The sequence below is a fragment of the Oreochromis aureus genome, linkage group 15 (genome assembly GCF_013358895.1).
Source record: "Oreochromis aureus strain Israel breed Guangdong linkage group 15, ZZ_aureus, whole genome shotgun sequence".
Taxonomy (NCBI): Eukaryota; Metazoa; Chordata; class Actinopteri; order Cichliformes; family Cichlidae; genus Oreochromis; species Oreochromis aureus.
This window is the reverse complement of record NC_052956.1, coordinates 24,821,814-24,837,987: the sequence shown is the minus strand read 5'-3', so window position 1 is coordinate 24,837,987 and position 16,174 is coordinate 24,821,814. Positions and strand designations below refer to the sequence as shown.

General features: G+C 43.1%; 2 protein-coding genes across 2 annotated transcripts; one reads left to right on the top strand and one right to left on the bottom strand.

The window, feature by feature from the left end:
• The first annotated feature begins 483 nt into the window (after positions 1–483).
• Positions 484–8,973, top strand: hey2 (hes-related family bHLH transcription factor with YRPW motif 2). The gene is made up of 5 exons (XM_031755983.2): positions 484–990; positions 2,879–2,957; positions 3,042–3,125; positions 4,771–4,852; positions 7,127–8,973. The coding sequence occupies exons 1-5, from the start codon at positions 905–907 to the stop codon at positions 7,783–7,785; spliced, it is 990 nt and encodes a 329-aa protein (XP_031611843.2). The 5' UTR covers positions 484–904; the 3' UTR covers positions 7,786–8,973.
• A 1,869-nt stretch (positions 8,974–10,842) lies between these two features.
• On the bottom strand, positions 10,843–13,476 carry LOC116332901 (lactoylglutathione lyase-like). Its single transcript, XM_031755988.2, has 6 exons — positions 13,341–13,476; positions 12,334–12,416; positions 12,118–12,258; positions 11,969–12,036; positions 11,786–11,875; positions 10,843–11,425 (listed from the first exon to the last, which is right to left on the bottom strand). Exons 1-6 carry the CDS (start codon positions 13,413–13,415, stop codon positions 11,331–11,333), a joined length of 552 nt encoding a protein of 183 aa, XP_031611848.1. The 5' UTR covers positions 13,416–13,476; the 3' UTR covers positions 10,843–11,330.
• Positions 13,477–16,174: the final 2,698 nt, after the last annotated feature.

The window sequence follows — 16,174 nt, the reverse complement described above, 5'->3', positions numbered from 1 at the left end:
CTAAGACTCCATCACACCACAGAGACCAAAGGTCAAGCTGCAGGTTTTCACTGTTACTGACCTCCTGCCTCCAGTGGGCTGAAGCTGAATGTACCCGAAACGTTCATGATGCCATTCAGCCTTCTGTTCTATCAGCCTCTTGCTAAAGTGCTCTGAGCAGTCAGTAAGACGAGAAAAGTACTTTATAAATTCTTATTTAAGTATTTTTTACTGTGGAATAAAGCATCAGTGGGGGTGAGCTGCTGGAAATAACAGGACCTCAGAGCTTCAGAGGACCTCTGGTTTGCGGTGCAGCACTCACTCTCAGACCTGGTGCCTGATATAATCGCTGTTTTCTGACGGCCTCGTTCCCATACACGCACGCATGCGCACGGTCGTGTACGCGCGCACTCCCTCCGAACCAGACGGTCGGCAGCAAAGCGCAAAGCTACCACCCCACAGCCTGTGTGTGTGTGTGTGTGTGTGTGTGTGTGTGTGTGTGTGTGTGGTTCCCAGGCTTCGTGGGAAAGCTCCAGCGGCAGAGGAGGAGGAGGAGGAGGAGGAGAAGCAGGAGAAGGAGGAGGAGGACTCACCGGTCACCAGTCCACTCTGCAGCCGACACCCAGGCCACCTGTCCCGGACTTCAGGCCGGACACGCACCGCTGAGAGAAACCGGAACCCTGTGAAACTAACGTGACTTTTATTTGGAGGAAACGTTTTTGTCTCAGGAACCTGACCCCGTGGATTAACCGCACACGCTCCTGTAGCACCTTCACACCTGATCATCAGGACCCACCGGGTTTCGACCATTCGTTCACTCCTGTCTGATCTCCGGTCAGCAAATCCGCAGGAATAAAAGAAGCCTTTGAAACCTTCGCGTCTCCTCCCGGGACAGACGGCCACACTTCCCCGCCGTCCACGCGCTATGAAGCGGCCGTGCGAGGACAGCAGCTCCGCGGAGAGCGAGGTAGAGGAGACCATCGACGTGGGCAGCGAGAACATTTATCCGGGGTGAGAATTCACACACGTTTTTCTTTTTCTTATGACAGAAATGAAAGCAATGCAGATCGTTTAGCTTATGTCTTTATATTTCACATCCTTTCAACCTAAACTAATGTTGGCGTTCACGCAGCGCTTTATTACTGTGACTAAACAAACATTAATCGCCCTAAAAATAAATGTGAGGAATTTTAGCGGTTCATAAAATGTCAAAAGATTATTGTCAAACCTTTCATTTCTAATCAGATTTTCAAGTGAATGAGACAAAAGGGTCATAAATAAGTCGCGTAAATCAAAATATGTCGCGTGAATTCAGCAGATCTCCCAAAAACCGAGCTGAGCACAAGCTTTTAATTATTCCTGAAAGAAAAGGCAAAAGAGAATAAACATGATGAAAACTGCGCTCGTTTTTACTGAGTGACGTCACTGAACTTTAAAAACCGCTCAAAGCTGGAAAAAGTTAAAAACAATAAAATTTTACTTTCAGCTAATTTTGCCTCCAAAGTACTTTTCATGGTTTGTTTGTTGTTGTTGTTTTTTGTTTGTTTTTGTTTTGTTTGTTTGTTTATTTCTGAATTTAAAAGTGGATTTAAAGGCCTCGGTTTATTCCACATGTTCTACTATTTATATTTTACTTCATTACTGCACAGCTGGCGTGGAGCACCCACAAGTTCGTTGTACATGTATAACGAAATAACGGGCTATTCTATTCTATTCTATGTTCACTGTTGGTGAAGGACTCAAATACTTCAGTAAGATAAAGGTACTGCAGATTCTAAATACACCCTTATAAATACTTTTAAAGTGAAATAGTGCAGTTAAATGCATGCATTTAATAGAAATCCATCAGCGTGTAATCAGCTGCTTTTATCTGTTTAATACGATCAGTTTAGTTGAGCGGTTCCCAACTTAAGGGTCACTCCCCATTCAAAGGAAAGCCTGATAAACCTGAGGTGTCAGCAGAAGAAGATGAGAGGAAAGGAAATCAAAACCAGCTTCGTCTTTTCCTGATATTTGATGTGGTTCCGAAAGTTTAGAGGAGACGCTTTTTCAACGGAACAGTTCAAAGACCACTGTATAAAGAAATCACGGCATACATTTTATTAAATGTGTTGCAAAATTATTACAAGATTATTTCTGTAAAACTGAACAATCTTTGTCGTTATCTAAATTTAACTGTTGCAGTATTAATATCTTAAAGGTGGTGAAACGAACAAAGCATGAAATGGAAACAGTGAAGTTAAATACGTCAGACTTACACTCGAGTAAACGTGTTCTGTAAGCAGTAGATGTGGTGCTCGTTTATTATATGTTAATATAAAATCGGGCAGTTTATGCTAATAAAATCTACTATATTTTATCCATTTTATGCATGTAGTGTTATTAATATTCTACAGTAAGTGGGCTGATCTGCAGAGGAGTGAATGGACGATGGGTTAGAGATAAGAAATGAACACAAACACATGAATAAATATATAAAAAATATAAATAATCTGTCACACAGATTTTTGCAGCGTTTACTCTTCTCTCTCTAACCTTCATCTCTCATAAATAAACAGAAGAATAAACTTTGCAGTCCTGGTGTTCACATGTTTATGTCGACACAGTGGTGCTCAAACTGTGGGGCGGGTCCCCCTGGTGGGGCACAGAGAAACTGCAGCGATCTTTGTGCACCACCAGGAAAATTATGCAGACTGAGGTGATAATTTATGTATATATGTGTGTAGGGGGGTGGGGGGTCAATGATGATTTCCTGACATTATTTTAATAAAATCTAACTTTTTATTTTTAGTTATTCATAAAACTTGTCTTGTGTGCATCATGGCCTTTTTTTTCTTCTTCTGAGCATGCCTGAAAAGTATGAGAAACCCAAATTCCACAGTTCGTTTATTTTCCGCAGACACATGAAAGAATCTTTGGTAAGATGTGGCTCTCCAACCACGACGACTCAAGTGATGGCGAGGAAAAAACGCAGAGGGGTAAGGTCACTGTTTCTGTCAGCGGATGTGTACAGGAGTATCCAACCGTGATGATTTCAATTGATTTTAATATTTTTTCTTAAGATTATCGAGAAGAGACGCAGAGACAGAATCAATAACAGCCTGTCGGAGTTACGGAGACTCGTCCCAACAGCGTTTGAGAAACAGGTACCGGCAGACAGTCTCCTGTTTACCTGCTGCGTGCTCAGTGGGTGTGTCTCAATTCAGGGGCTGCATCATTAGGAGGACCCAGCCCACGTAGACCGCGAAGGCCGGGTCCTCCGAAGACCGAGAAGGCGGGAAGTGTGAGGCTGTGAAATGGGACGGTCTAGACTTCAGATTTGTATCACCAGCTGTCTGAGTGGAGTTTAATAAACTCAGCCGTCTGCTTCTTGCTATCTAAAATATAACAGGACACTGAAGTAAATTCTCGACCCTCTCACACTTCTGTTTATTCAGTTTTCTGTTTGACGTTTATTCAGCTGTTTGTAAACTATAACTTTAATCTCAGCCAAACAGATTTACTCAGGAACAAATAAAAACCGAAAAAAGCCAAATAATAACATTTTTAAGTTATCTAAGTGACTTGTATATCATGTTTAACCTGAGTAGCGAAAGACCGCGGGGGGTCTGAAAACGATGTGCCAGTCAGCTATCAAGTTGGTGGGTAACAGACGTCTCCTAAAACGACAGAGCACTTTTGGCGATATGTTTTTTTCATATATTATTATGAAAATACTATAAATACTAATTTAATTAATAAAGTATTGAAAAGAGTAATACGAGTAATATTACAACTAAGTAGCTGCTGCCATTGTTGGAAACTGGAATTCGCTGGGCCACGCTATGAATTCTGGGATAGGCTGGGCCACTAAGGATACACCGACCCATCTTTCAAATTCAGGGAAATGAAGGACGCATTTGTCAGCCTCATTTGGAGCAGCCTTCGAATAGGGACAGCCTTTGTCGCGTTGCTTTGACGTAATCAGCCTTCAAATGCAGCCTCCGAAGGATGTAGTCCCTGAATTGAGACACAGCCAGTGTCTGTGTGGCGCTTCCACTTGAGTTTATGATTTTAACTGAATAATCTGTCCACCGTCAGATCAGCGATGGCATTCACCTCCCCGTGTTTCAGTGATCGTGTAACTAAAGAAATGTTTAAGGAATCTGGCTTTTCCACAAACGTGGAACCACAAGAGAAATATATTTGAGTGTCATCTGCAAAGAAATGTTTTCTTATATGGGTAATTTCAAGATTTGACCTTAGAAGTAGCAGACAGATTATTCATGAGGTCTAAAACTAAACACTAGACAGGTGAAGTAGGCAGTGAGGAGTTTCATGTCACAGCGAGAAGAAACCTGAAATAATCAACGTAGTTGTCTTTAAAACATTTATCACAGCGTGCTTGTGGGCTCGTTTACAAATTGATGCTCAGTGCATTAAACTGCCACAGTCTTAATGGATTTTACAAAAACATGGGCATAATCTACAACAATTTGTATTTTTAGATTACTAAGCATTAATCACTTGGATGTTACGTTCCAAGTGGAAGATTTTACAGATGATGCATTACAATGGGAGTTTTCTTTGCTTAGCAGTTACATTTTAATCGGACTTTTGATCAGAAGCTTCTGTGGATGGACAGCTGCAAGAAACTCACTCCAAGTATGCTGCAAACATGGTTTTTATATCATGTAAAAGTTCAGTACTTGGTTAAAGTGGATCAACCCGCAGGCCTGGTTTGGAGTCACCCACAAAAGATGATGTTTTACTGGAATCGGTGTAAGTTTATCTGTCGTCCCTCTCTGTCAGAGTTCAGCTAAGCTGGAGAAGGCAGAAATCCTCCAGATGACTGTGGATCACCTGAAGATGCTGCAGGCCACAGGAGGGAAAGGTACCCACATTACTCCATACTACCACAATATGATTTTCTACGCTATGGTAACAACAGCTGACTGGTAGCTAGGTCATGACGGATCAGGGTTTGGATTTTGATCTGCTGACCTCGCTTAAAAACAGAGTTTGGGTATGTATTGGGAGGTCGTCAGTGTGGAAGCGATGCACAGTCAGGTTTTGGAATATTCTAAGTTAAGTGGGCAGAAAGTGACTGAATGTACGTCAGTGTGATGTCCTCTGAAGTGATACAAACAGGACTGTGTGTGTGTGTGTGTGTGTGAGAGAGAGAGAGAGAGGGCGGTGGTGAGTCCATGGGAAAACGCTGCAGGGATAAAAGCAGCACTTGACCCTGAGCAGCGCTGTTTGCTTTCATAAAGCGGATCGGTGGAGGTGGGGGGCGGGCAGTGTTGGCTGCATTCGCAGGCGGTCTCTCTGCAGCGTTTGTTTGGGTTTACAGCAGCAGAGCCGCAGCTGAGAGTCCGTCTGGCTCTCACAAACTGAAATCATAGTGCAAACGTTTCTCTGGAAGTCTTTGGGAAGCGATGGCGGCCGTTTCTCACACACAGTGAAGATGAGCGTCACTTGAAAGTGTTGAATATCATCACTCCACAGGCTAACATCACTTCCGATCTTCACTCCTCTGCAGACCTTTTCAGTAATGAGATACAGCACACTGTTTTTTAAAAAAACATGTCGGCTTTCTGGGATTTAGACTTAGGCCACTTTTATTTTAATGCTCCTCATAGCTTCAGACAAACATTAATGAACCAAGCCACAGTACTAGCACAAGTTATGCACGATACTTTTTATGATACATCACATGGCGTAGTGCATTAGGTCATTGTTTTCTCAACTTTGGCATTTTATTATAATCGTGGCTTTGATTAACAGAGATGCTTGTCAAACCTGGGTTTTAATCAAATTTAGTAAGTGAATAAGCTGAGGGGCGGCCTAGAGGGGGGGAGGGAAAAAAAAGAAAGAAAAAGAACGCTTGGACACTGCTAGCATAATGGAGGTTTTTGACAGGGCTCCACACAAACGCAAAGCAGAAAATAAAGCATCGCTAAATATGTTTCCAAACCGACTTCCTTCCAAGCCAAAGACTAGAAATATATGATGAAGCACATCTTTCCTTTGGCTTCAACTTCAAGTGCCAAGGTAGGTCTCCCCGACAGAATTAGTTTCCCCTGCGTCGGGAGCACGCGCTGGGCTGTCCAAATCACGGACAAACAGTATCCCACATTCTGGAATTTTAGTTCACAAACACTTATTATAATGACTAACTACTGACATTTTGGAAGTGTTAGCTCTTTATACAGTAAAGTTACAGTGGGATACAAATAATGCCAGGTTGATCCTGCCACAATTTGTTCCCCCTGTCCAAATCACGGACAAACAGTATCCCACAGTTGTTTATGTTTTTGAACCCATTTTGCACAGAGAAGCATTTTTTGAAAAATGTATTGACAGCAATGTTGAATATTATTACACAGTAACTGCGTGTCTATATGTAAGCGTGTAAAAACCGCAGAAAGTAAGAGTAACAGTATTTTGTCCCTATCTGCAGCGCGAAGACTTTCTTGTAAAACAAAGGGGGGCCTAGCAAAAAAAGTTTGGGAACCACTGGGTTATTCCGACCAGTCACAGACATGCTCAATAAAGACATAAGCAGAGTTTCATTTCATAGACATTTTAATGTGTAACTGATGTCAGCACTGCTCTGTGTGTCCCAACATGGCACACAGACACAGTGTTTGCATCACCTGCTCAGGTGATCAACTCTTCTTTGTTGTCTTCCTCGTCTTCTGCTCTTTCTTTTTATTCTTCTTCTAATTTTAATGGCCAATTAACAAACCAGCTTACAGGCGCACTAATGCTACATTGCATAGATCCCAGCATGGTGCAGCGTAAATAGGAGAGACTGATCAGACACTGAACCCTGAACCTGCCGCCTCACCTGTGCTCACCTGTCCTCCCACAGCTGAGCTCAACCCAACACCCCGTCACCCCAAAGTGAACGAGGGAAAACGGTTTAGTGTTTCTGGTGACGTCTGTGCACACCTGTCTGTTCATACCTGTCTGTGCTCATCTGTGTGGACCTGGTGTCTCCTGCACACCTTTGAGCAAACTGTGTTGACTTGTGATTTGTCACAAAATGATGGGTGGAGTTTGTAATGACTGACTGCCCTCATCATTTTTCGATTTGATTAAGAATCTGATTTTAAGCCCCACCTCCCTTCATCTAGTTAACCCCGCCCTTTTCTGCCTGCAGGTTATTTCGACGCCCATGCTCTCGCCCTGGACTTCCTGTCTCTGGGCTTCAGGGAGTGCGTGACCGAGGTTTCCCGCTACCTGAGCGCCGTGGAGGGGCTCGACTCCGGCGATCCACTGCGCTCCCGCCTTCTCTCCCACCTCGCCTCCTGTGCCTCCCAGCGTGACGCTGCCGCCCTTACAACTGCCTCCCATTCGTCACACCACCTCCACCCCCACCCCCAGCAGCCCCACCCCCTGCCTCACCTGTTCCACCACCCGCACCATTGGGCGGCTGCTGTGGCCGCCTTTCGTCCTTTTCCCTACAGACTTAGCGGGCTGGTTTCTCCGGACGTTGGAGGAGGCGGAGGCTCCCAGCGCGGTGTTGTCTCCTCCTCCTTTTCCTCCCATGCAGACTCCACCTCCTCCTCGCCTTCTTCCTCCTCTTCCTCATCCCTCGTGCTCCCCTGCACCTCCACCCCTCTCTCCACCTCCCTGCTTTCCCTCTCAGCGTCGTTTCCCATCGCCCTCCACGGAGGCATCCCCATCCTCCCTCACTCCTCCTTCACCTCCTCTGCTGCCAGTCCCCCCGTCTCCTCCTCCTCCTCTTCCTCGCAGACTCCACACAGCAGCAGCAGTAAACCCTACAGGCCGTGGGGAACTGAGGTCGGAGCTTTCTGACTGTGTGCTGCTCACTAACCTCTGCTGACAGTTTAACAGCCTGGAAACGTTTGAGCTCCACGGCTGGTGTTAGCGTCTCGTTATTAACTTCTTTGGGATGTTTGTGACTGACTTCCACCTGCTGCTTTCACACGCTGGCTCGAAATCAGAACAGGAACGTGTGGTTTGTCTCCTCTGAGCATAGTTTTCATGTTTCAGCTGCTTCAAACTCACATAAACTTTGTTGTTTAACCAAGATAAGTCAGGTTAAATATTGTTTATTACTAATTTACCTCAACCCCACATGTACAGTGATACTTGCCCAAATGCTCACTAAAAGTTGAGATGCGAATCAGTCTGCCGTTGAAAATAGGTCCCAACAGATGCCTAGTTTCCTCCTGTTTGTTAAAAACTGGCTTATTGTTCAGCTTTTTAAAACTGAGACGCTACCGACAAGACGCCGGGTAATGCTGTTTTTCACACGCCGTCGCACCGTCACACACCAGGTGTTTTTTCACTTTGATGCACCTGCTGTGCGGTCCACATCAGGGGGCTGCAGGGCCGGGGTAAGCACTGGTCTCATGTGTCAGGTTTAACAGCCAGCAGGCTGTGGTTGGTTTTTTTACTTCTGCTTCCTGTATTTAAATACAGCGCTTCACAGCAGAAACCCTGTATGCTGAAAACTGGCTGTCATGGTGTGACGCAGCACTGTGAGGGACACTCGTGCATAACCGAGCCACACCACCAGCTTACTGTGCACCCCTCAAACCCAAGCGTCCCGGCCGGGTCACCTGAGTTTGACTCTTTGACTCTTTCAGCTGTGGTTTGATGGTGTTAAAGAAATTTCTCCACACAGGTGATTATGACGCTCCATCTACAGGTAATTAACCACAGACTCCAGCACACCAGCGTCTTTTAAAGTAAACCTGACACAAACTCACGTCTCACATTTAACCCGACTAACACAAACGGACTTCTGTCGTATTTGATCGATTTGATGGAGAATCTATGAAGTGAGAAGAAAAGTGTTCCCCAACAGACTTCAGAAAGTTCAATATTAAATAAATAATATTGCTATTTGATTATATGAAATCTTCTTTAAAGGTTAAAAAAGGTGAACTGTCACTGAACTTTGAGCCAAATGTCTCTGATACCTTGTGTGCCTTGTACAAATAAAGACAACATAACAGAGTTGCTGCTGTAGTGAAAGCTCGAGTCGTGACGTCTTTCTTATTTTTATTTTTTTTTTTAATATCTATAATTAAATTGTGAACCGAGCTCTTTACCTGTCGCTCTACTGCAACCCGAAACAGCAGCTCTGCCGTGACAGCGACATCACTGACGTGTCAGGCGGCGTTGAAGTCTGCAAAATGATTTTTCTGCTTCATAAAAGGTGTTTTTTTGTGTGCTGACAAATGTCTCCGATATTTTTCCACCATCATGTGTGTTAATATGCTGGACAGAATATTCAGAAATGTGTTTGCAGTAAAGAGTTTATGACTATTTTTTAACAAATAAATAAGAAACAACTCAGCGATTACTCGGGGGTTAGTGTTCAGAGAGAGATCTCAGGTAAGGCATGTTTCATCATTGTGTTTCACTGAAAGAGACTTACTGACTATAAAAAGACCAGACAAAATTAAAAATGATCACAAAACGTAAAAAAGAAACAGAAAAATGTCCTTAAATAGACACAATGACAAACACGTAAGACTTTAAAAATGAGTAGAAGCTACCGTGAGAGAAATAATATCCTTAGTTATTTGACAGAAAAAGGCACAAAAAAAAGAAAATGACCACAAAAACGACACAATGAGTACAAAATGACCAGAAAGTGGCAAAAACAATACAAAACAGATGTTTAAAAAATTCCAGAAACAAATCACAAAATTGGCCATAATGGGCAAAGTACAAAGAGAAACAAAGAGCTGCAAATATACACCAGAAAAACAGCAAAAGGACAGAAAAATGCAACATCAACAACAACATTTCTACCAAGATGATGGTAACCAAAAACAAAGAGAGAATTACTACTTTTAAAACATGAGATGGAAATGTTTATAGAAACCAGAAAGACACGAGGAAAGGGCCGCAACAAAACTACAAAACAATCCTGAGACAAAGAGACATGAGCACAAAGACGCACAAAAATGGGACAGACTACCTTGCAGAGACAACACCACAGTGAGGGGGGAGGGGCTTTTACATGTGTGAGCCCAGGTGAGCTGACTTCCCCTGCTTCAGTCAGGTCACGTGATCTTCCTCAGGGGCTGGACAAAACAGCACGTCTTCCACCACGAGGCAAACGTTTTTACCTCAGTATGTTGGCATGTGTGACCAACCACACTGTACACACACTGTACACACACACACACACACTTCTCTTTGCCTTCGTCTTTTGGCTCAATCGCCATTACAGCCGGTAAATCCTCCCGGAGCAGAAAACTGCGTCACTTCCAGCTCAGTGGAGGATTAAAGGCCGACAGGCCTGGGAACGACGCTGCAGACCGTAAATCTGCCCCGGTCAGCCGACACGGTTCTCATGCTGCGACGCCGCTTTGAAGCAAGCGGCAGTAAATTAGGTGACATGATTCATGCTTTATATCCTCACAGAGAGAGAGGACGGATTACAGCGAGGAGGACGTGAGCTGGGCGCTGTAATGAGTACTTACAAACTGATGACACATTTTCACCTCTTAAATTCATCAGATTCCATTTACTGCTCGGCTGTTTGACTTCAGTTAAAAGTGCAAATTCCTCACAATAAAAATACTCCATTACAAGTAAAAGTACTGATAACTATATAAAATACACAGTGACAGTTTCGGAAGCCTCAAGCTGAACATGGTCACCGTCTACCGTCTTTAAACCCTCCCTCAGATCAGAGCTGAGACCTGTTTGCTGACACAGGAGTCGCCCTCTGCTGGCCGAGACAAAGAACACAGGTTTAAGGTGCTTCAGCCTCATTTTTCAGAGCAGGAAATCTTCCATCTTTTATATACAGACAGTGTTTGCTGCAAACATCATTCTGAAAACTGAATTTGTGCAAAAACAAGTAAAAATGAGTCAGCACAGAAAATAAATCCAGATCATATTTAATCAGAAATAAATATGGTAACCAGGATGTTCATGCACGTGCAGCTCTGTGCACTCATACAGATGTCTGACATGAAAAAGCACAGCTTAATATTTGGATATCACTCTTACTACATACAATTTCAAATAAATGTCATGAAGTAAAAAGTATGACAGTTACACCCAACATATAGTGGAATTGAAGTAGAAAGCAGTATGACATAGAAACACACAAAGTCAAGTGAGTTTAATTCTATGGCACATTTTAAAACAGCTCTTCAGCAAAGTGCTGTACATCTGGAATTATGAAAAAACAGCAAAAATAGCACACAGTAAAGTAAACTCATTCTGATTTCAGTGAGCAGGTTTGACCATCTGTGCTTTAATCCATTTAAAGTGTAAATGTGCCACATTACTTTATTATATCCTTTACTGTTAATATGACATAACGTTCATAACGTTCAGTCCTCCTCTGTTTCAGTGATGCGACTCTAAGACGACATGAGGGAGAACATGTTGTTTGGACTTAAGATCTCGATCCAGTATCCATCCGGGTCCTGAACGAAGGCCAGACCCTTCATTCTACCTACGACAGCAGAAACAGACTGTCATCAGTGAAGTTCAAGGAGAGAAGCTGACTCAAACAGGCGACCTGACCAGCTGTGTCTGCGCGCCCCCTGCTGGTACAGACGTGTCAGCAGCAGAGCATAGACGAGGTTCTTCAAGACTCTGAGGAAGATTTTTTACTTTTTCAAACTTCACAATGTTTAATCTAATCATCAGTCACAGAGGCTGAAAAGCTTTTTCAGTTTAAAAACATCAGTAATTGAAAGGCCACTTGCAGGACAGGTAGGGGCTGATGAACAGTGGAGTTTGGCTTCACTATGGTGGTATTTTGAGCCCACACCTGACGAGTGGGGGCTGGAGCGCTGACTGAAAAACTCACCTGTGTCTGGTTTCTTGACAAACCTCACTCCTTGCTCTTCAAATAACTTGCAGGCAGCGTAAACATCAGGAACAGCAATGCCGATGTGACCTGCGAGGAAGCAGGACAGCAGTGACACCCACAACAAGTCAAGCATTGAGAAGCAAACGAAACGGTCTGAACGTTGAGCAAACAAGTTCTCACCAAATCCTCGCAGCTCATTGTTCCCATTGTGGTACGACAGGTCTGCATCGGACTCCGAGCCCCAGTTACTGACAGGTGGAGGAATGTTATTTATTATAAATAATACTCATATCGAGTTTAACAGTTGGACTGGTTTTTTCCATACGTACTGCGTGAGCTCCAGGGTGGCTCTGCGGGAGAATGTCCACGCTGTCCTCTCCTTGACGTCTGCCGGGATGTCCGCCTTGTCCTCGTAACCCAGGTAGTAGAAGGTGAAGCGCATTGAAGGGAAGTCGATCTTCTGCAGCAGCCTAGAGAGCACAGAGCACTTGGGCAGTTAGAGCAGAGCAGCATGGGAGAAGTTCGGGATCAGACTAAGGACTCACGTCATGCCCAGGATTCGAGTGTAGAAGTCCAGCGAGCGAGCCGGATCTTTGACCCTCAGCATCGTCTGCTGCAGCATGTAGTCCTGCAGAGAGCAGGTGGGGGAGACCAAAACAGAGCTGAAAGAAGGGTAAACACTGGACTCCTCTGTGCCTGTGCACTTCAAAATAAGGACACCCAAACCAGAATCCTTCACGTGAAATTTGTCATTTCGTGTCATCCAGACGTCGTTTCATGTCACTTTGTGTTTGCTTTGCATCACTTTTGTGATTTTCAGTGTGACACAGAGGAGGACACGGAAAATGAACTTTAACATGAATGCACTGAGATTCAGGATAACAAGACGGGCGAGTCAGGAGCAGCGCCCTGACTCGCCCTCACCAACGCCCATCACAATTCAGTTCAATTCAGTTTTATTTAGGAGAGCCAAATCACAACAACAGTCACCTTATATTGTAAGGTAGACCCATACATATGAGAAAAACCCAACAATCATATGTCCCACTATGAGCAAGCACTTTGGCGACAGTGGGAAGGAAAAACTCCCTTTTAACAGGAAGAAACCTCCCGCAGTACCAGGTTTGGGGAGCGGTGGCCTGCTCGACTGGTTCTGGTGAGTCACACACAGTGACTGGCTTACAGCTCCCAGAACAGACTGTGAATGCGCTGTGGCGTCAGTGTGTGAGTCTGTGTACACAGGTACATTCCACAGGTGCTGGGTGGGGATGGGCAGGACGCCTTCAGTCTGATGGTGGAACGATAACAACGTTTCCACATAAAACTGCAACTTCACATAAAGCCTTTAACATAATTCGCGATTATGGTTTTTATACTCATTATTTTAACAAACCTCCCAACTTTACCTGAGTTTCAGGTGTTTAGCCTGCCTGTGAGTGTTGCTGTGGTCTCCTGCAGGTTTACACACAGTCATTCAGTGATCAGTCCTGACCTTTGACCTTGTGCCCGAGCTATAGAATCAAATCTGAGCTGTGAGGTTTGAAGCACTGACCTTAGTAAGGGCGTGTCCCTCTGAGCAGGCGGCAGACACAGCCTCGTCCGACAGTCCTTTCTCCTGAAAGTCCATTTCTCAGATTCCACTGATGAACGCTCAAGCTCCTCCACGGGCTTCTCTCCGTGGTGCATTCAAGTGCTCCTCGGAAAATTGTGTTTTAAAGCGATGAGGAGGCTGGAAGTGGGCTGTGTAATGTGCAAAAAACCTAAATAAAAATTATAATAATGAAAAAATTATATTTAAAAAACTTTTAAATCTAATTATAAAGCCTAATGTATAAGATCATAAGTAATAATTATAATATAAAAATGAAAATGATTAAATAAAACGGTAAAACTGAAGCTACAAGTAAATAAAATGAAATATCAGAAGTATAACATCAGAGGCGATTTTTAATAATCAGGACCTTGCAGAGACAACACCACAGCGAGGGGGGAGAGGCTGTATTTAAAGTTATAAAAGAATTATGCATTTGAATATTTCAAACATATAAAAATAGGTATTAAATTTATAATAGCAAAGTGAAATAAAAACCCGACACGCCGTGAACGACTCACGGGAGAGCACGTCAATAATGTGATGTTTGCTGCAGCTGCAGGTCTGAGCAGGTAACAGCGAACTGGCAGTAACACACAGTAACATGAAAAAACATGAACCACACACACGCTGGGTAAGTTTGTTTTTTTTGGGGGTTGAAGTTGAGACTTAAAAGAGAGAAAAAGTTATTAAAATATATTCATTTAAATAAAATATATTTTTTTTTTTTTTGGGGGGCGTTGTTGAAGTTGAGACTTAAAAAGAGAGAAAAAAAGTTATTAAAATATATTCATTTAAATAAAATATATTTTTTAATATATATTATATATATATAATATATTTTCAATATATTTTAAAAGATGAAATCATAATGTCTCTATAAATAAACATGCAGGTGGTGAACTGGGGGTGTGATAAAAAAAAAAAAACTATTTAAAGTAAAATGCATAGTTTGAGATTATACAGTACACATTAGTCTTTTTAAGTCTTCATTATCTCTTGATAATCTGAGCTGAAATCACCAGATTCCAAAAAGCTGGGACGCTGTGAAAAATATCAATAAAAGCAGAATGTAAAGATTTGTAACTATTCATCATAAAAAGGCAGCGACACGTCTCAATGGGCAACAAAAGTAACATAACTGGACAGAAAAAAAAAAGACTTTAAATATGGAATCATCTACAGTAAATACAGTAAATATTTAAGACCACTTGAAAAATGGAAAAAAATCATATTTTGCATGGTTGGATCTTAACAAGGTTCCAAGTAGAGCTTTAACATGCAACAAGAAGAAATGGGAGTGAGACAAAACATTTTTGAGCATGCGATTTATTGAAAACAACACTTAAAGTGAAACAGGCTGTTTCAGCTGATCAAAAGTTTAGAATCACACCTCCAAACAAACCTGTAAACCCCCCAAAACAGAAATCAAAGTTCCAACTATGAACACAGTAATGAGTAGCTCCACCGTTCTTGTTGATCACTTCAAAAATTCATTGCGGCATGCTTGATGCAAACGTTTCCATGAGGTGAGTGGGAACATTTCTCCAAGTGGTGAAGACGGATGCATCTACTGTCTGCAACTGTGGTCCATTTTTGTAAAGTTCCCCAAAGGTTCTCAAACTGATTTAGATCAGGGGAACACGCAGGATGGTCCAAAAGAGTGATGGAAGAAGTCCCTTCTCCTGCGGGCATTGTGTCCTGCAGCATTGTCCTGTTGAAAAACCCAGTCGTTACCACACAGACGAGGGCTCTCAGTCATGAGGGATGCTCTCTGCAACATCTGGAGCATCTGGCCAGCGGCCATTTGACGCCTGCACCTCCTGAAGCTCCATTGTTCCACTGAAGGAAAAAGCACCCCAGATCATTATGGCGCCCCCTCCACTGTGGCGCATAGAAAACATCTCAGATGGAATCTGCTTGTCATGCCAGTAACATTGGAAACCATCAGGACCATCAAGGTTAAATTTTTTCTCATCAGAGAAAAAAACTTTCTTCCACCTTTCAATGTCCCATGTTTGGAGTACTTCTGCAAAGTCCAAACAGTCAGTTCTGTGGCGTTCAAGGAGACGAGGCCTTTGTAGACGTTTTTTGTTTTTGAAGCCCTTCAGTCTCAGATGCCGTCTGATGATTATGGGGCTGCAGTCGGCACCAGTAACAGCCTTAAATTGTGAGAGACCCTGCTTATGCACTTCAACAACCCGACCACGTTCAAAAAGGGAGTTTTTTTGCCTTTGCCATCATAACATCATGACAGTGTGACTAGCTGATACCCCCTATGTGGAGGGTATCAGGTGGAAGCTCTATGTGGAACCTTGTTAAGATCCAACCATGCAAAATATGATTTTCTGCCATTTTTCAAGTGGTCTTAAACTTTTGATCAGGACTGTAGTTATTACTGAATCAGGTGACCATCATCATTATCATCATCACCATCCTCTAGTTATGCTGCCAAGACTTCCCATGATGCACTGGGAACTTTATACGTCACCACTCCCTTTCATTAATTTCTGATTTCTCTCTTCTCAGGTTTGTTTCGTCCTCATTTCTCTGCTCCTCTCAGAAGATTGCTGCTTGTCCGTGATCCTGGTTCTGTTAGAGATCTTGTTCTGCTAAAAGGTTTTTCCTTCCCACTGTTGCCATGTGTTGCTGATAGGGGATCATCTGATCAGTCTGAGGTTCACTGACTAAAATAAAATTAATGAGTGAAAAAAAAAAAAAAAGTTTTCTGGTCTTGCACATCAAATTATGGCTTTAAAAGCTGAACGGTATCTTTTTAGCTTTTCTAGCCAACG

Coding starts and splice junctions, on each gene's coding strand:
- hey2 (XM_031755983.2), top strand. CDS start 905: ATGAAGCGGCCGTGCGAGGACAGCAGCTCCGCGGAGAGCGAGGTAGAG. Junction 991..2,878: donor AGCGAGAACATTTATCCGGG/GTGAGAATTCAC, acceptor TATTTTCCGCAG/ACACATGAAAGAATCTTTGG. Junction 3,126..4,770: donor CAACAGCGTTTGAGAAACAG/GTACCGGCAGAC, acceptor CCTCTCTGTCAG/AGTTCAGCTAAGCTGGAGAA.
- LOC116332901 (XM_031755988.2), bottom strand. CDS start 13,415: ATGGACTTTCAGGAGAAAGGACTGTCGGACGAGGCTGTGTCTGCCGCC. Junction 12,037..12,117: donor GCCACCCTGGAGCTCACGCA/GTACGTATGGAA, acceptor TCCACCTGTCAG/TAACTGGGGCTCGGAGTCCG. Junction 11,876..11,968: donor CAATGAGCTGCGAGGATTTG/GTGAGAACTTGT, acceptor GCTTCCTCGCAG/GTCACATCGGCATTGCTGTT.